The 21419-nt window shown below is 37.4% G+C and overlaps 1 protein-coding gene across 2 annotated transcripts; it reads right to left on the bottom strand.

The window, feature by feature from the left end:
- Positions 1–1171: 1171 nt before the first annotated feature.
- On the bottom strand, positions 1172–21151 carry NREP (neuronal regeneration related protein). 2 transcript variants are annotated; one of them, XM_050986690.1, is made up of 5 exons: positions 21100–21151; positions 20948–20995; positions 19393–19456; positions 6203–6280; positions 1172–2854 (listed from the first exon to the last, which is right to left on the bottom strand). In XM_050986690.1, exons 3-5 carry the CDS (start codon positions 19393–19395, stop codon positions 2732–2734), a joined length of 204 nt encoding a protein of 67 aa, XP_050842647.1. In that variant the 5' UTR covers positions 19396–19456; positions 20948–20995; positions 21100–21151; the 3' UTR covers positions 1172–2731. The 2 variants fall into 2 exon arrangements, with proteins under 2 accessions (XP_050842647.1, XP_050842646.1); XM_050986689.1 differs by lacking the exon at positions 21100–21151 and having other exon boundaries at positions 20948–21093.
- Positions 21152–21419: the final 268 nt, after the last annotated feature.

The following is a 21419-nucleotide window of genomic DNA, read 5'->3' as shown; positions in this document are numbered from 1 at the left end:
ATGCCATACTATTCATTTAAAATATGATGCTCAGTGGTAAAAACAGTTAGTTCCTAATCAGTGATTTTGTCTGTGTAGCTTAAAATGCTTTATGAAAGCAAGAATTCATTACTATTTCTATTTTTCAGAATTCATCTTCAGGGTTTTATTTTTTACTTGATTTCCTGAGGGACAAATATTGATTTGCTAGATTCTCCAGGATATGTTATAAAAAGGTCTGAAGTTGGAACCAGTGTTTCCTGAATCAATTTATTTGACCATAATGCTTTCAAAATACTCTTACTAGTCTATTTCAGAAATGATTATTTAATGAGGTAGGTAAAAAAGTAGCTGGTCATGGTGTTCTGCAACAACTGACTGTGAGACATATACACTGTGCTTTTTTCCCCAATAATTCCATTTATATAATTTTATACTTCATCCCAAATGTGAAAATACATGCATTCAATCTGAGGGGCATTCTTTAAAATGGCCATATGCTTTTTTTTCTTTTTTAATGCATAATAAGTATAACTTTTTTTCATTTTTTTTTAAACCTTATGAAGCTAATACAATGTGTGTGCCACAGCCACTATTGCAGATGCAGAAGGGAGTGCTGTCTTTGCTTATTCTGGAAGCTTCTATTAATCACAGTGTATATTAAATAATCTTTGTTTCTACTATATCTATACTATTATGAAACCAATATATGCTCTAAAACTTAGCAATGTGTGTGTTACATTTCCACCAATTAAAAAAAAAAAATTAAGAAGTGTGTTTAAGAGAGGACTGTATCAACACTATTTTAAACCAAACTACCACACAAGGGAAATTATCTTTTAATTCAGTTTACCAGAAGTAGAAAATGAAACGTATTTGCCATGCACAGCCCCAGAGTGTCCTCCTGGGGCCACTAAAAATGGCATTGAGTGTCACATCTGACCCAGCCACTCAGCAGTGTGGGAAGCCAGGTATGTGGCTGCCATTGTCCAGCAAGCTATCATTTCCCAGATCCAGGTCTGGCATTTAAGTTATCTTGATAGCTATTGTTTAGCAAGCAGCAAAAGGAATTACCTTTTATTACACCAGATATTCCTGAAACAAACCTCAGGATTCAGGAAAAGAACAGGTGAAAACAACTGGTAATGGGAACCCTGCCCTTATTGTAATAAGGAAAGAGACACATCACAGCTACCCTTAGAGCTTGCATATTTATTGAACAAATCCTACTAAAATAGCTAAAATACATTGGGTACTTGCATTATTAAAGATCACATTGTTACAAAAGCCAGCATTTTCAGCAGTACACAACTGCAACTATACATAAATGCCACAACTGCTGAATATTACTTCTTGCTCTATATACAGCACAGCAGACATATCTATTCTATTGGAAAATAAAGTGAGTGTACAAGGAAAGGGATACAGAAGGTAGGGAAAGGAAAGAAATCTAGAAGTGCAGTGCATGCATTGGTATTTAACAGTCAGAAGCTAAGACAGTTCAGAACAAGGCCTGCCCTGTAAAAGGAATAGCTAAAAGACAGAATTATATAAAAAATTAAGGTGGGCTTTCAGACTGTGTCTAACACAACAACACTCCATGAGTAGATGATACTGCTTAGTTTTGTGGTTTGTGTTATTTTGTATTTATAGTAGTTTGGGAGCAAGAACAAAAATGTAAATTCCACATGTTGACAGTACTGTGGAAATGTACTCTTTCCCCTTTAGGACTTCTCTTCCCAGAAATTTGCTGTATTTTTCTTACTATATCCCCTAGTTTATGGATTTGAAGAGGACATTAAAACTTGTCCCTTCTTTAAAAAAGGCTTGTAAGAAAAAAAGACAAAAATCAAGAGATTTTGAGAAGTTGGTGGAAAATTATTGCTCATCTTTCTCCATAAGGTGGATAGGAGTCAGAAGGGAGATTTTCCGAAAATTACAGTTTTGTGATTGCTCCCACTATAACTGCATGTTTGTGAGTGGACACTGATAGGGAATCAGTTCCTCACTTGTACACTATAAGTAGTTACTCACCTACAGCACTGAATAAGAAAGCCACACTGAAGACACAAGTAAACAAGTCAGTCCAGTCTAAAGAACAACATTCAGAAAAACAAAGTACCAACACCCTCTCAGAACATGGAAATAAAAAATAACTCCATCAGAGCTACCTTGCCAAGGAGCATATTTAAAGTCCAAAATAGCACCATTCATCAGTGTCTCAAATCCCGTGGCAGCATCACGATCACTTACCACAAGGAAACCATGAGTTTCATACTACTTCTATACATCAAAAGAGTACATGGATAAAATATAGAGATATACAGACAATCGATGAAAATAAACTACTAGGCTTGTTACATCTAAATGAAAAAAAAGGGGGACTCTCAGCCTCTGCAAGAAGCAGTTTGGGTTGGTGGAAATGAAGAGAGTGGTTTACCAGTTGTGTGTGAGCTGTGGAGTTTGAGTAGTGAAAGACATTGCTGTGGTAGAACCAGGCCTGAGGGCCCACCTGTAATGTTTGTAAACATGGATTCACAGTGTGAAATTCTGAGAGCTTTCGCTTGAGTTAGAATGTTAAAAACTAGTTTTTATGGTACACGTTTGTCCGCTGTTATTCTCTAAAGCAAGGCTCAGAGTCCCATAGTTTCTTCTTACACTTGATGATTTACACAGAAACAATTTCCAATATATGACACCATGACCTCATCAAACCCATACATCATATGTAATACGAATGGAGAAATTATGTTTAAAAAGAGTAGAGGTAATTGATTTTGGTGAAATGTTGTCCATAGCCACTCGCTGGAGCCAGGCACGCCCCCTCCGCCTCACTTTTCTTGCGATTCACTTCCTTGGAGATGGGGAGATTTCCCTGTGGAGAGGAAAAGTGGTATTAGCTATGCTTTGTTTGGTGGGGTGCTCCCTTCTCTCACCCTAAAGTTTCCATAGTTCACCAGCTTTAGTTCATGACTGAAGCACCTGATGCCACAGAGAACAAAGGGTTGTTTGAAAACCAGGAAGTTCTTGCAGCATCTGAGAAAAACATTTCATGGGCATGAACAAATGTGTCCTAGCAGCAAAAAATGCAAAAGATCCAACATAAAAGTGCATTTTATTTATGAAAGATCATCTTAATATTATGCAAACTTTTCCCAGGTTTGACCTCTCATTTTTAAAAAACTTTACTAATTAAGCAACCAACATACACTACTAAGTCACTTCCCTATATTAATCCACCAAAAAGAGCAGACTAAAACCACTGCAGTGTTTTCTTGTTCTGAGCAGGTAAGGAAGTGGTTTGCCATATGAGCCAGCTGCCTCAGATAGATCTTTGTTAACCATGCATTTTAATTGTGCCCATTCAGCAAAGTTTTTAAACAGCATTTGAATATATGTTTCCTTTTAAACCTCAAAATGAAGCCTAAAGGCTAAGAACATGCCCAAAGTCCTTTGCTGATTATATGTCACTACGGGATCTGAAACAAAAATAATTTGTTTAGCTTAAGAGAAAGAAAAAGAAAATCTGTGGGTTTTGTGTTTAAGTGGTAAGAATTATAAAGGTGTTTTAATGCCCATATTGTTTAGGATGTGTTTGTCACATAAGCTCAATAGCTCTCTTTGTTTGAGAAATTAAAGTTATCTTCTCCAAGTTCATTTTTTTTCTGATGTGAATTTCCGAATTATGAATTAAACACATGCCAATATCCCAGTCATCAATAGAGTGAAATTTTCAGCAATTTTCCTTTCTCCAAACCCAGAATTGTCACTGGGATGTTCATACTTGCTACATTTACTTGTGCTGGGAATGAAGCCATCCCATGGCTCTCCCACTGTCTTTATCGCAGTGTACAGGATAAATCCTGCTTTTAGGTAGATGAACTCCCCTTGGGGTTCTGCACTGCACACAGGAGCAGTTTCCAGGCTGATCAGAGAGCCAGGTCCCTTCCTGGAGACAGCTGGGTACCTCTTCCTTTGGGGCGTCAGGAAATGGAGGAAAGGAGCAGAATTTGGTCAGTACATCTGCAGAAGGGTAAGGAGTTATAAGGTGTATTTGCTAGAGCCAATGCGGGTATTCTGCACAAATTTCAAAATGAGAAAATAACATTTAAATTTTAGTGACTGCACAAACATGTTTCCTCACAATGCTTTAGAAAATTCCATCCTCATGATAATATTTTTACTTATTTTTGTTTTACTAAATTTGCTACTTGTGTATCATCACAGGATACAAAGGGAAAACTAGAAACTTACACATGCAAACAGGCACACCACACAGACCAAAGGTCTGGGCAAATTTCCAAAAGCATTGTGTCGGGCAGTTCCTTTTCAGCTGTGAAAACAATCTCAGTCCTGAAATCCTGCCATACAATCATGAGATATAAAATCCCATGTGACCCTTCTACGTCTGGAAATAAACTGTCATTAAGAACTGAAGCCTTTTATATGTGTTTTTTGCATGAAAATAAAATTAAAAAAAAAAAAACAAACCACTTTTCTCTCAAATAATTGTTTTCAAAAATCTATATATTTTACTTTATTATTTCAGAAGTTCAAGCTATTTAGCATTGAGTAGATAAAAGTGCTCATCTGGAGAACTCAAAACTCACTGCAGTTTTTTTCACCAATTTATCCTAATTAATTTTATAGTACAAATGAAAAAATTTCCAAAGATGCACAGTTTCTGTTAAAGATGATTTTCTGCTGGAAGCTGGACTATGTACAATTAATATTGAAGTTGCTTTTGAATGTCAATTGTGAAATAAAATTTGGAGCTAGTTCTACAAACTGGCTGTTGTACTAGCACATGCCAAATATCGTCTGAAGAATTACATAAAGGCTAGGAAAAAAACTGTATTTTAAAAGCAGGAGTCCAGTAACTTTAAAGGGGTAAAAGATTTATAATATGTTTTGGCTAGTTGAGAAACCATTATCCCTGAGAATATTTTATTTTAAACTGTGTACAGCATAGACCCACAGCTATTCATAGATCCAGTCTAATGCAGCATTGTTGCTATGCTGCACATAGTGCACAGTTTCATTCCTGTGCTTTGGAAGAAACTTTGTTTAATGATGAATGACAACTTACTGAAAGCTTCTAACTTAAAATTTGAATAAAAATCATCTAGTTAACACACAGCTGATTCATAAAATTAGCAAATTCATTTGATGTAAGATTGACCCTACAGAGCACATTAAGCAGGCTCTGGCACTGCTACCAGCTTTCTCAGCTGAACTTCTGGAATACTGTGAATGCTAAGAATCACAGTACTGCCATATATGCTAGTTTACAGACTGGCAGGCTGGCACATGAGGCTGCAAATACCCCACCTATAAACTTTAGAAGTTCTCTTGTAGAGGAAAAAGAGTAGAGGAAAATATAATGCTATCCATATGGAACAATAGCAGAGTTTTGTTAACAAAGAGCAGAAGCCTAGTTATTAACTGAAACTTATCAAAACAATTTTCCATGTGTGTTCTTCTTTACTTACCTGCTTGAGCCAGTAATTGAAAGGGAATATGAAAATAAAACATGTACATCCTGTGGTTCTGTATAATCTTTATCTTTCACTACTGAAATTTCGTGCCCAGTTTCACATTTTCAAACCAGAAATGGTAACAGAATAAAATCTTATTAATGCTGTCTGATGAGCCACATCTTCTGCCTTTGTATGTGGTATATCTAGTCAAACTCAGATGAAAATTGCCATGCTTTGTATGCTTGTTACTCAAGCCAGGCAACCCACAAGCAAGATACCTAATAAAAGATAAGCAACACCATCCAGTTCCTCCTGCTGCATTATCATTGACTTTTTCATCTGCATTGCTAGGAAAGCATTGCCAAAATTAAGCATTCAAAACTCAGATGTCAAGCTTGTAAAATCAAGAGACAGGCTTAAGAAAGATGAGCCTTTGAAAATTAGTATGTTTTCCTTCTGGTGTGCAGCCAACAAGAGTCCATGTTTTCTGCAAGCCTGAAGGCTAAAAACATAATTATAAAATGAAAACTGAGCTCCTCAGTTAACTGCATGGTGCAAGGAGCCAAGGCTTTAAGAAAAACAGAGCAACATGAGACTCGTGATGAAATCAGGAAAGCTGGCTACTTTCTTGAAGTGGTTGTAAAATGAAATCCATTGAACTTTCAATTTTAATTTCTTTTTCCCAAAAACTTTCATCTTAGAAACTATTTATTATATGAAAGGAATGACAAGAATAACTTTACCTTTGGAAATCCCCCATCCCCACAGCTGGTTGGAAAGATCTTCTGGCTTATCCAAATCATCGAACCTGGCTGATAAACCTGTAGTGACATAAATATATACAAGATCTTACTAACAAAGAGAGATTCATTAAAAGCAGTGGTGTTCATGTGACAGACCGTGTCACAAAAACAAGTCTAAAGTCAGTAGAACTTGGCCCAGGGTCTTTAATGTTTAGTACATATATTTTGTACCCATGACAACATCTGTCTCCAGAGCATTCCAACTACATTTTTTTATGTTTATCTACATTCAACAGGTCCTTAAAAAATAATTAAAAGAGTATAGGATGTATTTTTATTTAAATATCCCTAATAAGTTCTTTATAGAGAATGTCTGTACTAATGAATTTGCAGAGGCTATTGTAAGAAAACCTGTCCATTCCCTTTTGCCAGGGGCCACTGGCAAAGGACTGCTTAATGAAGTTCATTATCTTTGCTGGTGCTGCAGGTGATAAGAGCACCACACCTTTGATATCCTTTCACAATGACTGGTGAGCTAGAATGTATAACTTTATAAGATCATTGGAACAATTAGAATTCCATGTTAGCTCCCTGCATTTTCCACATAAAAGAAATTCCAACACATTATAAAACACTTACAGTAAAGCAGCTGGCCTCAGGATTTAACAGTTAAGGTGCTGTCCTACGACATCCACATGAAAATTTTTTTGTGTAAAATGGGTGAGATCCAAAGCTGGGCATTGACTACAGTAGAGGTTAAAGGGAATAAATACCAAGACAATGCCTGTCAGGTTCAAGATGAAGATCAAAATATCTCTTCACCTCAGTCTCAGAAATACTGAAGTGGTCAGGTACAAGTTACATACAATGCTGAAATTCCTAAATTTATTTTCTTGCTGAATCTTTCTCCTGGGCTTTTTGTGTTGGGTGAATTGAACTCTTTCTGCATGATGCCAGGATGTCAAACTGTCAGTGTTTTGAGCTAGCCATTATAAATTACACCATTCAGATTTGTCTGCACTTTGGAGATCAAAACTTTCATAGTCAGTTAAGCAAGTGCTGGGCCAGTTTTACTCACTCTCTTGCTCCTGTGCTTATAGTGAAACATGAGAAAAGTTTTCATTTCTGGGGAGGTGCATGTTGACTATTAGCTGTCAAAACGGGGTTAGGTCTATCCTGGAGAAAATATTGGAAGAGTATTTAAATCCTCTTCCCAATAGAAAATACTGAACTTTCCTATAGTGCAGAGGAGAAAAACACAGAGGAGAGAAATTTGAAACACAGAGTTCAAGGCAGCTTTGTACATTCTCCTGTGCTTTCTGCAGTACAAACAGTACTTTCTACGGATTAAAGCAACAAATTTTTTTCATATCTGAGGTCTCAGACAAGTCAGTTCAGCTCTCTGGGCATGCTTGACATAAAATAACCAATGTGTAGCACAGGGCACTCTGTGAATTCAGTTAATGCTCACTCTGAATATCTGAACACTTGTATGAAAGATACCAAGTAACCTCTGAGCTTTTCTGTCACTATTTATAATCACTTGTTATTCATTCTGCAATTATGTCTTGATTTTATTGTGTAGCCCTACTTTCTGTGTGAAAACTCGTGGTGGGAAATAGCAGTAGGAATTCAGCTCTACCACAGGACATGCTGTTCACACTAGCAAAGTATACAAAATGTATACGGGAGGATCACCTAAGCATCAGAATACGGAATTAGCCAAACCTCTATATTTTCCATGGAGTCTGAGATGTATTTAGGCTAGACTCTGGGCCCTGTTATCCCTATTAACAACCTAATAGGAATAAAATAAGCACCTGAAGTTGGATGAAAAAGAAAGGATTCCTCAAATTAAATTCATAAAAACTTGGAGAAATTGCAGTTTGCTGGTGGATTTTGGGAATAAGGCAGGAGGAAAAAGGTGTAAAGCGTAAGATGAGCTCACAACTACACCCCAGGGTTTAAAAACAAACCCCAAAACCTGCCACCACCTGCAGAACACCCCACATAATCCCCAAACCATCTTTCACAGAGTAATTCTCCGTTAAAAAAAAAAAAAAAAATCAATTATATCCTTTTCTCTTCCTTTTCTCTTCTTCAAAAACAAACACTGTGGCCCATATTGGTAAATAAAAATCACATGGGCCTATTTCACAGGAAGTTACTGCTCTGCTATGACTGTACCAGAGTCCTGAATGGACAAAGGACTTTAGGTATCTGCCTTGGGACCAAGGCTGACAGGCTGTAGAATCATGGCTTGGAATCTGGCCAAGTGGAGGAAGATTCTGGAATGGGAAAAAAGATGCTGGTGCAGAAAAGTCCACTTTAGATTTACTCTAATTCACCAGAAGGAGGGGGAAAAAAGGATATAAAATAAACCATAACATCTTGCTGTGCTTTATGAATGCAGAAGCTACTTAGAAGTTCTAATATACTGTCAACTAGGGTATTAGAAAAACACATAGAACATTAATTCAGTTCAGCAGCTCAAAAGTACTGATATAAATGTTGCAAGATGAGCTATGAGAGAGGAAAGCAATGCTCCATTACAGAGTAGGATGTAAGGTTTACAACATTCCAGCTGTTAGCATGAAGCAAACACTTCTAAATAAATGCTTCCATTGATACACACCAAATTTTCATTTCTTAGTACTTCCTGTGTTACTGTTATGCAAGTGCAGGCTTGGCTTAAATATCCAAAGTATCAGGATTCAGAACGGAATTACTGAGCTTTAGGGTGGATTGAAAAGTACAGTTTCTGCAAGTTGGCATAATGCTGACTCACACTGATAGCCTCACTGTTTGATCCTCATTAGCCAGACAGGCAGGCCAGGAAGCTTCATCCATGAACCATTAGATGTGGGAAGAGCTACCTGAGACACAACAACGTGCAATTCTGCCTTAAACATTGAGGCCAACTTGAAAACTGGGAATTTTGGGTTGTCTATGAGCACATTTTCAATTTTGTAGCCTCCAGTCTCCTGAAAAGATACAAATAACTTAATTTAATGTTAAAGAAGAGCAAAAGCCGGGGGGGGAAATAAATGCCTAGGCTGTTTACCAGATCTCTCAGCTTCCAGAACTACTGCTAGTTTTTTGGGTTGTTTCAGCTTGGGTTCTCTCAAACCAGGAGGAATAAAAACCAGCAGATTCTACTTTTCCCCTTTGGCCAACAGACTGACTGAGAAACTCTTGTGCTCTCGCTCTGTTTTACCAACATTACAAAATTCTAATTCCTGGATTTTTCTTCATTTTAAGCCGTGCTTTCTTAAAGAAGAATGGTAGGGGAGTGCAATCTTTTGCCAAACCTTAAAACAGATACATAAAATAATTTTAACAGAGCTGAACTTAACATACTCTAACAGTCACATCAAAATGCTAAAATTGATTTGGTATCCACTCTTCATTCCTCTTCACCAAGAGCATTTTTCAAACATTCACATAAATCCATCAAGAGCAAAAAAAACCCAGATTTCTGGCAGGCTAAAGTTACTAAACTGAGGATACTCCTCTTAAGCATTTACAAGGTTTTTATAGTTAGGAAATAATTGAGAAAACCCTTGTAATTATTTTTTCTATTTTTTTTCACCTTTTTCCCCCCATGTGAACCACAACTGAATTCTTGTAATCAAGTCTTATTCAGGATGTACAGTGGTATTCAACTGCACTCTTGATTTCCTAACTAAAAGTTTATTGAAGAGCAACTGCTCTGAGGAAATCAGCAACCACCTTTTAGAGAAGCTTCAGGTAACCTCTTTGTCTTATAAAACAATTTTGAGGCAGGGGGAAATGAAAACAAAAAGGAAATGATGACAAGTGCTGTAGATCCTAATTCCAAATAAAAGGTGACCATGTCCAACAATTCTGCAGTGACCTACCTAGGAGAGGAAAAAAATTATAAGAAAAATAGTTACTGTATGGATTAGCAGTGTAATAGCAGACAGAGATAGCCACATGCTGAGGAATATGGGTAGAAAGATAAGAGGTGTGTGGGAAAAAGAAGGAAAGAAAGAGGTGTGCACATTCTCTCTGCAGCACTAAAATGACAGTGCAGCTGTGAGGACTGAGTGCCCTGTGTGCCCAATCCAGAGCAGAAAAAGGGAGAGAGGCCACCCTCCTCCTGAGAGTGGGCTGTATAAGCAAAAAGGAACACTGCTTCTCATTTCCGTACCCACTTTTCTTTAAAATTTCTTAGTTGCCAGCTACTTTGAGCTGTAGATGTGCGTTTCACAGCACATCCTACCATGTACTTTTCAATTCCCCCAAATGCCTCCCACTGCAGTAAAACATTTTCTTTCTAACCAACATCCCACAATCACAGTCCAAATGCATAAACCATCTTACTGCACCACTGCTCAAGCACTAAATAAATAATTTTGTGAATGAAAACCCCACTAATTCTTTTTCAGGAAAACTGGAGGGAAAGCTTTTGCTAGGATCAAAGTTTTTGTTTCAGTACAAGGGGTAAACTAATGCTCCCATCCTCAGTAATTTATCTTTAAGACTATGAGGGGAACATTAGGAATGTACAAAACATAAATATCCACTGAGTACCTAACCTAGCACGTAAGATTTAATACATACAGCAACTGTCAGCTGAACGATTGCTGCTTTCTGAGACTTTAGTCGGACAGAAGAATTCTATCAGTCACAGCTTTTATTTTCTAGATCTTCTGGAGAGGGCAAGGACAAAGCTACATCAAGAGTACTCATCATTATTCCTTATTTCAGTGAGTCCTTGAAGTTTTGATGAGCCTTTGTTGTATTTAAGAAGCTGTACTCATGATGAAATGGGAGGCTGATTCTGGAACAGGCTCACTGAGGAAGATTTCCCAACAGAAACAGCAGAAACCAAACTTGCCCGAGTTTAAGTGCAACCTCATTACCTTAGCTTAATAATTTAAAAATGCTGTGAATGTGTGATTTAGCAGATGTGAGGCTTAACAATTTTGTGAACTTGTTTGCATTTTTGAGTGTCAATGCATCACGAGTCTGAGCCTCTGCCTGAGGTGAAGCAACAGTCATCCCAAATAACCTGACCTCATGATTTCAGTATCCTGTCAGAGCAGCAGATTTTTTGTCATCCCTGGTTTTCACATCAGTGCTATGAAAATCAAAAAAACAATGGGGAAAAACAACACTTTACATTTATTTCACTTGGTTAGTTCCACGAAGTAAAGTTAGATAAATGGTTTGAGAGAACTGATGAAGAGTTACATCATGATTCTGCAGCTTGGATTGCTCCAAGTGGCACACCTTTGTGAGACTTTATCTGCCATTGCAATGATAATTAATACTTGGCAGTATATCAGCAGAACATGGCAAGACAGCTGTACACCTGAATTTGCCTTTGACTTCTCTGCATCAGCATCTTTTGATGTCTTTGCCTTTTCATGGGGAAGTTATTGCTGCTGCTTTTTATTCCTCCCCATCTGATGACTCAAACTCACAACCACATAGAGATGAAAAGACCTAAATGAGACAAGTATGCTTTTCTTGCATCCCCTTCTCCACACTTCAAATGAATTACAAACTTTATTTATTAGGTGTTTGGTGATTTTTGTAGTCCTTTTGCATCTCTTCTACAATTTATGTAGATCTCACAGAACAGGGTGTCATTCGCTCTTTCCCTACACGGCATAAGGAAGTAACCTTGAAAAGCTTCTCCTATAAACCCACTGTCATCTGTTGTTTGCCTTGTTGTTCTTAAAGCATCTATTCTTGAGGTCACACAGAAGCATCTGCTCCGATGCAGTCTCCTACCCTGGTTTATCTGTGTCAGCTTCTTCAAGGGACTCATTCCTGCCCTCATCCATATACAGGCTGCATGTTTTATATGTGTATTTACAAATAAGACTTCTGCACAATTCTTTATCCAGTAAGAACCCCTCTACAGAAGCTTTAGCTATATTCTAACATAGGTGATTGAATGAGGTTAGTTCTAGAAAACCCTTTCTAACTTTCCCTGGGGAGGAATCCAGTCCACACCACCTGAATGTGATGCAATTTTTAGGAAGAGAGATCAATTTTCACTTTTCTGCACCAGTTAGGATCAATCCCGCTTGTCTGCTACAAGAGTCATGCTGCTCTTTTACTTCATTAAGACACAAAAAATCACTGCAAAACATTGTTAATATTTACCATGCATACAAAGACTAAGAGAAAAAAAATTAGGCAGTACATTGTGAACACAGTCATAAATGCTCCTCCAACTTCTTACTGAATTAATGAATTTTACTAAGAGTAAACTATTACCAGAGTATTGCACTCCTTGAAAGAGAAACAATACATTTATTTCAGAAAAAATAAAAAAACAAATGTATGTTCTGTGGAAAGTTCCATCAAGCAATTAAATGGCTGCAAATTACTTTTTTCCTCCAGTAAATTTCTGTCTATGTTCTCCAAAACTGCAAAACATCAGAGAAATCAAAATAAGCAAATCAGCCATCCAGAAAACCTAAGTCAGAACCCAGTACAACCCCACATATTTAGTTTGCCTCTGTACCACAGTATTTTTTTTTGTTTCACTTAACATGCAACACACAGAAAAACAACAACAAGGTTGAGAATTGAAATAATACTCTAGTTCTCAGTTAATTACATAGGAGTTTGTAATTTGCTCCTCAAGTGCAATAAGGTAGAGCTTAATTAGTAACTATTGGCACCTACATCTAATGGCAACTGCAGAACAAAATGCATAAGCAAGTCTCTTGTTATAAACTCAAGTGGATACACAACAAAAATTGGCAACAGAAATCCTGAACCAAAGGATGCATAGTAGTTGTTCAGTAGTTTCCTACATAACACGGACAAATTACTTGAGCTACAGAGGAGGAAGAAAAGGAGCATGGTCAGAGGCTGACCAAAAAGTCTATTTAGCCCAATGTCTTGATTTTACTGAGTTTTGACTTTAAGGGAAAATCCAGCAAGAACACTGGTCAGTAGTGAATTGTTAAGAATAGGAACAGAGGTAGACCAGAATAACACCTCTCCTGAGTGCCCTCTCAGACCTGGCCCTTCCCTCTTGGGGTACACAAAATGTATACACCAAGCAGTCTCCCAAAACAAGTGTTTATTTCTTAAAACTTCCTATTCATTTTCTAAATAATGGCTTGAATGCTGTAACTTACTGAAGGCTCAAGCGACTGCTTTGGACCACAACAGTTCTTCTCCCACATACCAAACAGATGAGCAGAAATCCAGCCAAGGATACATTTCCCCAAGGGCAGAGACCTTCCTTCCCCCCAGGAGGTGCCAGCCACTTGCCCAAGCAGCGTTTTGCAGGCAAGTATTAAAAAGCCTCAGCCATAATCTTGGAAATGGGAGAGAAAACCACCTTGTAGAGCCAGTCCTTACTTACCTCATTAAAAGAGGTGTAATGAGGGCAGCTGGTTGTTAACAAGTGCTTGAAAGCACTGTGGTACATTTACCTGAAGCCTCCCTATTACCAGCCTCTACTAGGCTGATGGTAATGCACCTAAGTGCTACTCCAGACACAGAAGCACAAAATGTATCATGGATGTTCTGGAGGCTAAAAGTAAGGAAATATCTCTGGGTCCTGGGACTCATCTAAGGAGCTGTGTAAACTCATACTCTTTTGTGATGGAGATTTATCACAGATACACAGTCATTTTAAAGCAAAGAAGAAGATTTCTTACTCTCTAACCTGACCTTTCTAGGGTAGATATGAGGTGCCAATGTGTGCCTTCTAAAGATCAGTGCTGGAAGAGGCCAGGGGTTCTTTCTGATAATGTGTATATTAAGCCAAGGCTGTTACCACCTCCAGCGGGGATGCACAAATTTCTTAGAACTTTTTTTAACTTGTTCCCACCTAAGTATGCCAATTTAGTAGAGATAATCAGGTTACTGTTTACAAGTTTATTCCAGAGACACTTCTTCCTGCAGGATAAGAAAATCCTATTTATTCTGAGGGTGGGTTGTTTTTACTTGTTTGTTTGTTTATTTTATTGCAGTATTTACAGAAGGAAACATCAGGAATCCTCCCAGCAACAGGTACACAAGGATTCATTCAGTACTGCTACTGTGAATTTGCCAGACCAGAAGTCCAAATAGAATTGCCTGTAACACTCAAACAATGATTCATACTATCATTCTACATTAAACATTTGGAAAGAATTTTTTTTCACCTTTGAAGATTGTGCCTTCAATTAATATGGTTTAATGAGGTGAATAAATATTTGAAATAATACCAAAATACAAATAGATAAGACTCTTCTTTATTAAAATATCCTGCCCTGGTCAATGATGCCAACTGAATTATGTTTATAAAGTTGTTCTAGAACTATTAAGTGTCCTCCTTTCCCCATCTCTTCAGCATATAGAGGGATCAGAATTCAGTTATGAAGCAGCAATATAGCACAGCCAGAAAAAAAGCAAAAATATTGTCAGTGATGGCATTAGATCCCAAGCCTTAAAAAAACAGATCCCAAGCCTTAAAAAACCAATGTTATATCTGTAGCGTTACTAGATGTATATTCTTATTTCTGATTTTCCAAAATTTCAGCCTTTGAGAAAAAAATTAGTAAAGATTTTTCCCGGACTCAGTATTACATAAACCTTCCATTCCACGTGTCAACACAGTTCATTTCAGATAGAGTATGCTGGGACAGAGTACCAAAATTTTAGCATCCAGAGCATGTTTCTGACTAAGTAGAAACAAGAATATAAAAAGCTTTTGTCTTTTCATGTGCATATGAGCTCTACCACTGAAATATCCACAGTATCTATAGCTTTGGGCAAAAATTACTTTTTTTAAAAACTGCTTTTCTACCCATAAACAAGTAAAGGTTTGCTTTCTGCTCAGCTGAACAGGTGGCTTGACAGAAGTATTGCAAAAACTGGTTTGTATTTCTGATTATAAACTTTGTAATCTGGAAAAGCTTTAATTCTTACTGAGCTTTCAGCAATCAAGTAGCACTGTGCAAACTACACACAATGTATAACATGCACATTACATAAGCATAATGAAAAAGCACAATATACATGTTGAGATGGCCAAAACTATTTAACTTTCAACCCTCACAATTACTTCTCTTGACCAAATTCTGCCCATGCTATACAGGAACAGAAGAGGGTCTGACAGTCCTGCAGGTTTTGTGTGGCTCTGACTTACCATAAAGGAGACTCCAGTCCCAGTTCCAGTACCAGGCTTGGTAATAATCAACCAGGTATGAGTTTTCTCATGCCAGACCAAGAGTTGCTTTTGTCCAATGTGCATCTAGTAACAGGCTGGACATAATGTCTCATTTCATCACCTTGCCTTATTCTAGACTCCATCCTCCACAAATAATCCTAAAATTATGAAAAGCTGTTCCAGCCCAGGGACACAGAAAATTACAGAATGTGTAAAGACACCTGCATGTAACTCCCTGGAAAAAGGTTAGTAATGGTTAAACTGAGATGAAATTTTAAACACAAAATTTTCTTCAGAAATATCCTCACCTCATGTAAATGATATTATAAATTTCTCTACAAACTCGAAGAAAAATCCACACACACAAACAAAAGACTAAATGGGATGGTGATTCTTTTCAGCCAAATGCAGGCTGTCTTTTCTTTCCCTCTGACTTAAAAAAGAAGGGCTTTTCTCCAAACTGTTCTCACCCCTAATGGTCATCATCCCCTATTTCTCTTTTCCTCCAAGTAAGACTATAAAATGCAGGGAATGTAAACAGCAAAATATGACAGAACAACCTCAGAAGTGATGCAGTTCAGGCAAGGATGCAGGACAGGAAGCCTTCAGCCCAAATGACCTACTTCCAGAGCCTTCTTGCTCTGCGATGACACAGCTATACTGTACAACAGCCAGCCCAGAGACTCCACACCAGTAAGAAATGCTGACAAGAAAGCCATCTCATTGTGGTAAGCCAGGAGAAAATTAATGATTAGCTCTACATTATCTTATGTTTACTTTCAGAAAAGTCAAAATTAAATTCTTAAAGATCTGTTTACTGATATACACATTTGTTAGCATTGTTAGTTTAAATTATTTGAGCAGCATCACTGTGAGCTTAACACCCAGAACTTAACTTAAAATCTGCAAGGAGAAAAGGACACACCTGAGTGCTTTGAAAGCAAATAAACAGACCACTTCTCTAACTGTCTAAAATGATGATCTGATTTCTTTATTTAAAAACTAATATTTACCATAACAAAAACAAACAACACGAAACCCAACCCTTTCCTTGTTTTGGTAGGAGCCTTCTTTGAGATCACAGAAACCTGGAATTAAGACTTCCTTACTCCCACTCTTCTAACATGTTCCTTTATTTAAATGATTGGATCACTTTCAATGATTGGAGGTGGCAGGAAAAAATTTAAAACAAATTCCTTTTTTAAAATTCTTTTTTAGTTAGAACCATTTTTTCCCCCTTGTTAGCCAAATTTTTAGTTAATATTAAGTAAAATTTTAGCTTACATTTCATAACACTCAGCACTTGCCACAAAGGTAGTATATAGAAGTTCTAGCATTTCAAATTAAAAGATCATTAAAGTCACCTCAGGATTTTATACATTGCACATAAATATAAAAGGCTCTTTCCTCCTTCAGGTAGACACTTAAAGGAAATGCATTATGCAGAAGTAAGGACAGATCTTCAAATGACAAATGTTCTTGTGTAAAATGGCTTAAAATGTCCATGAGTTAAAATTATAAGAATAATAGAAAGTGCACTCTTCTGCTTTTCTGTTCCTCTTAAAATTGAGGATCTTATTATTAAACGGGTGCAAGAAAGACTGATTAATTTATCAGGTAATTCTAATTCCAAGTCCAAGAAAAGGAGAAGAAACATTGAGAACTAATGTGTTAAATAACTTGCTTTTATTGTTTAAAATGTTAAGAAACATTTTATGAGAAAAGAAAATTAAGAAACTAAGAGAGTAAGACAGTGAAGTTAAACCAAGAACTCATTTGTTCTCACCAAACAAGTTTATTCTAGTAATTTCAAATCTTACTGTAAGCTTAGCTAAATAATTAATGAACTTTCAGACTGGCAAAGGAATAAGAAGGCCATTTTTACCCATTTTTTAACATCTGTCTCAGTCTACTGAAACACAATAGCTAAACTTTAACTGACCAGTGAGAGCAGGGCAGAGCCTTTGCATATACTGTGCTATTAAAACAAAGTAAGCACTTTCATCGTCATGTATTTCAGTGGGCAAAAAGTGTAGATAAGCAAAGAAGAGTATTTCCTGTAAATTAGAATGGTTAGAGAGACACTTGCAGTTAATACAAGAAGAAATATGACAAAGACAAGTGTGTCCACTACTGCAAGGAAAGTATGTCACTGGTCTGACTTGGAATTACATTCAGTGTTAGTGTGCCAGAAGTGAGAAAAAGGGGGGGAAAGGGTGGTGGTAGAAGAAGAGATTCTGCCAAGTATCACATCTTAAACATCCTTGCAAGCAGGGGTAAAACCTAACAGTACATTTTAATTTCTGTCACAAAAGAGAAGGGGAACTTTTAAAAACAGCTAAATGAGGTTTGTATTTACATTACACTGCAAAGCAAACAATGGGACTAGACAGGTGGGTAACAACATTTTATTTTTTACATGTGTATAGCTTTAAGTTGTATTTTGAGTTCTGGCCCAGAGACTGGCTTTATAAAACTGATTTCATTGACTACTACAAGAACCTTGCTAGATTTATAGAACCATCTGCTGGTAGAAATCAGTGGCTATTTTATGCCTAACTAAACTTAAAATAATCTTTTGTTCCATAATAAGCATACATTGCACAGAGCAGCCTGCATAACATCCAAAATATAGGCTGATTGTCACCTTGGTAGGAAAACAGTTGCCTAATCCAATATTCCACAGTTGTGTGAACAACATGTATTTTAGCATGATTTCTATTCACAGTTTAAGTGATTCATTTCCCTTTAATTTCCCCACCCCCATCTATTCACCTATACACAGATGAGCAAAGCACTTTGATGAAAGTAGGTTCCAGAATAGACTAAAACTCCAGAATTTGCAAGTTTATTTTTGCAGATAGGAATGATATAAAACAAGGAGCCAAAAACAAAAACAAACCCTTTATAACAGAGTATGTATTTGCTTATTTTAATAATTCTTTGATCATCACTCCTCCCCCATATCAAAACAACCCCAAAGAACTAGACAGGGATAATATTAATGCAATTAGCCCAATCTTCATTAGAGTATGTCCCTCAGAACCTCACATTGGGGAAAATACTCTCTGCTAATGTACACCCTATGCAATGCTACTTAAAGCATTGCTCAGTACTAATTAACATTAACATCATGGATCATGATTTTATCCTGCAGCATCCCAAATATATCACTTTTTTGCCAGTACATGTATTTGGATATGATCCCGAGATAGCTGCATCCTCAGCTAAGAATGCCATAGGATGAAAAACTGTCTGAACAAAATCTGCATTGAGCATTAAAAAAAAAAAAATACTGTTACCTTTGTCCTCCTGAGTCTGATACAGTCCTTCTCAGAGAATACCGTTTTTACATGCACATCCTTAAAATCAGGAGTTTGTTAGCAGTGGTATCTCAGAATATAAAAAATGGGCTTTAATCAATAAAAATGGAAACACAATTAGCACTGAAGGAAAGAGGTTGTTGTTTATTAAACACATTCCAAACAAGTGCCTGTAAGTTCAGTCAGGTTTGAGGCCTAAACATTTTTTTCTAGAACAGGTCAGTGTCACAAAGAATGATAGTGTTTTCAGAAGGTTAACCTAATAAGAAAATTTAGGTTGCACCTTATGTACTTCTCTGACAGACTAACATTAAATCTTTTTCACTTACAAAGTGCAATGACCTATTTCTTCATTTTGGGAGAAAGGTGTCAGTGTTGGCTTTACTGGATATTGTTTTGTCTGCATGTATTGCTACATGTGTTATGATGTGTATTTTTCACAATAAGTTAAATATTTCTTGTTTCAATTAAATAAGCCTTACTGCACAGAGACAGATTTCAGGTTTTTATTCAAAAAATGCAAGAAAATAGAAGATCCAACATAAGGAACTTTTCAGAGTACATCAGTTATTGTATGGCAAGTCCCCGTAGCCCCTAAAACTATGTCGTATGAAGGTCTTATCTATAAATGAGTATTGGGAAGAGGGAAACAAGGTTTGTAGTGACACAAAAAAAATTATTGATGCTCTGCTAAAGCAACTAATTCTTACCATTTTTAGGTTCTGTTAAATCTTGGGATTGCAGGTTTCTCTCAAGTAGCACAAGAAGAACAATCTGAAAACAATTTTAAAAAAATTAAAAATGAAAAAAAGAAGTAATTCCAACTGTTGCAGTAGTTAAAAGGTATTTTTTGCCAGCATAACAGTGGGTGAATCAAGTATAAGCTTCAGTGGTTAAGATTAAAGCAATGCAAATTATTCTAACCACACATTTGCTTATATATCACGCATCTCTGCACTTCAGTGGTCTATAGGCTTAAATATAGGACAAAGGAATCCCTGGTACCTGGATTTGCAGAACCCTTTGCTATTCTTAGCACTGGGTATATTTCTGAAGAGCCCCATTCGTAATGGTTAACACAGGTAAAAATCAGTCAAGAGGACAAAAACCTGTCAGTCTGTGTTTACTGTAATTTGTGGTCCATTGTTCCCAGGCATACTACTAAGTGTGGGTTTTTGCAATCAAGGAACAAGTATAACACAATGTAACAGCCCAGAGAGTAGGTATTTTTGGAAATGGCACTGCATTACATAACCTCCAGTTTTCTCCCTCTCTCTCTCTCTGTTCCACACACACCCCCTATTTTAAACAGGGAGAGAAAAAAAAAAGAAGAGTAGGTCCTACCTCATTTACCTTAAATTATCACGCTCTTAATGGACTGAATTTGTAGCATATCTCCTTTATCAGCTTTCTTTATAGAAACAAAAATTAAGAGTTCTCTTCTATTGATTACATATTTCTTACCTATAGCATGTATGCATGAAATATAATTAGGTATGAGTCATATGTTTACACAAACACACACATACATATTGGATTTAAAACTGCAAATTCATATATCCATAAATATACACAGAAATGTTTGAAAAAAGTAGCATGTCACTACATGTTCAGCAAAACATGGTTTGTTTTGGCTTTGTTGTTTTGTTGCCTTTTTTTTTTTTCTCAAAAGAACCACCCAAAATTTAACTGCTGCACATGCAAAAATGCAGAAGGCTGTTGCAAGAATGACTGCTTTCTAAAAATAAACCCCAGCAGCCTGAGATGAATCCAGTGTCAGGGCGGAGAAGAGGGAGATTCGTTTTAGAAGGGAGAAGAAAGGAGATGATAAACCTGTCCTAGAGCCTTGCATGCATGCTAACAAAGCCAAGTGCATTAGGTTAAAAAATGCATTTTGGTGTTTGCGTAGTGCAAAACCCAGAAAAAGGAAAACATTTTAGAAAATCACTTCTCATCTCCCCTTGCATGTGTGCAGAAAAATCCTCAGCCTAGAAATCCAGCCTTAAAGCACAAAGACAAAGAGTTAGACACATACACTGCACGTTTTCTCATTTTCCTTTAAAAAGCCTCTTTGGAAATGTGCACCGAGAGGGGAAAGCCAAGCTGCAGCAAAGTCCGGCTAAGGACAGAAAGAAATCAAAAAGAAATGAAAAGAAACAGAGAAACACAGAGAAAGAAAGGAGAAAGGGAGGAAACGGAGGGACAGAGAAAGGGGATTAACTAAAAAAGAATTAAATTCTGTGGATTGGAATTGTATATACTTACAGACAAAAGCCCCCGCTCCCTGCTCACTTTCTGTCCTTTCTACATGATCTGAAACACAAATGTGGATTACAAAAGGGCAGCATGCTACAGAAGGGAATTTATAGTTGGGGGAGTGGAGAGAGGGTAGGGGGTGTGGGTAAGAATGACTGCACCTCTTCCAAAGTGCAGCCTCGGAGAAAAAAAAATAAAAAAGGGGTGGGGGTGGCTGGGGGAAAGTCTCTCTATCTCTCCCCCCCGCCCCCCCCCCCACCCCCCCCCCCCGCCCCGTTCCCTCTCTCGGGCTGGGTTTTGCTTGCCAGCGCTGGTTATATTGAACAATGAGCTAATTCTGACGGTAGCTGGCCAGCTGCCAGCTCCATCCCCCCTTTACACACGCACACACACGCACACACACACACACACACACACACACACACTCCCCCTGCCCGCCCGCCTCCCCCCGCACGATGCTGCAGCGCCAGACTGCTTAGTC

The sequence above is a fragment of the Serinus canaria genome, chromosome Z (genome assembly GCF_022539315.1).
Source record: "Serinus canaria isolate serCan28SL12 chromosome Z, serCan2020, whole genome shotgun sequence".
Lineage (NCBI taxonomy): Eukaryota > Metazoa > Chordata > Aves > Passeriformes > Fringillidae > Serinus > Serinus canaria.
Note: the sequence above shows the minus strand (reverse complement) of the source record. Positions and strands in the feature narration are given on the sequence as shown.

What these genes read in the sequence shown, in the direction of transcription:
- NREP (XM_050986690.1), bottom strand. An exon ending in GGGATGGGGGATTTCCAAAG is followed by an intron (nt 2,855 to 6,202) that starts GTAAAGTTATTC and finishes TCCTCTCCACAG; the next exon opens with GGAAATCTCCCCATCTCCAA.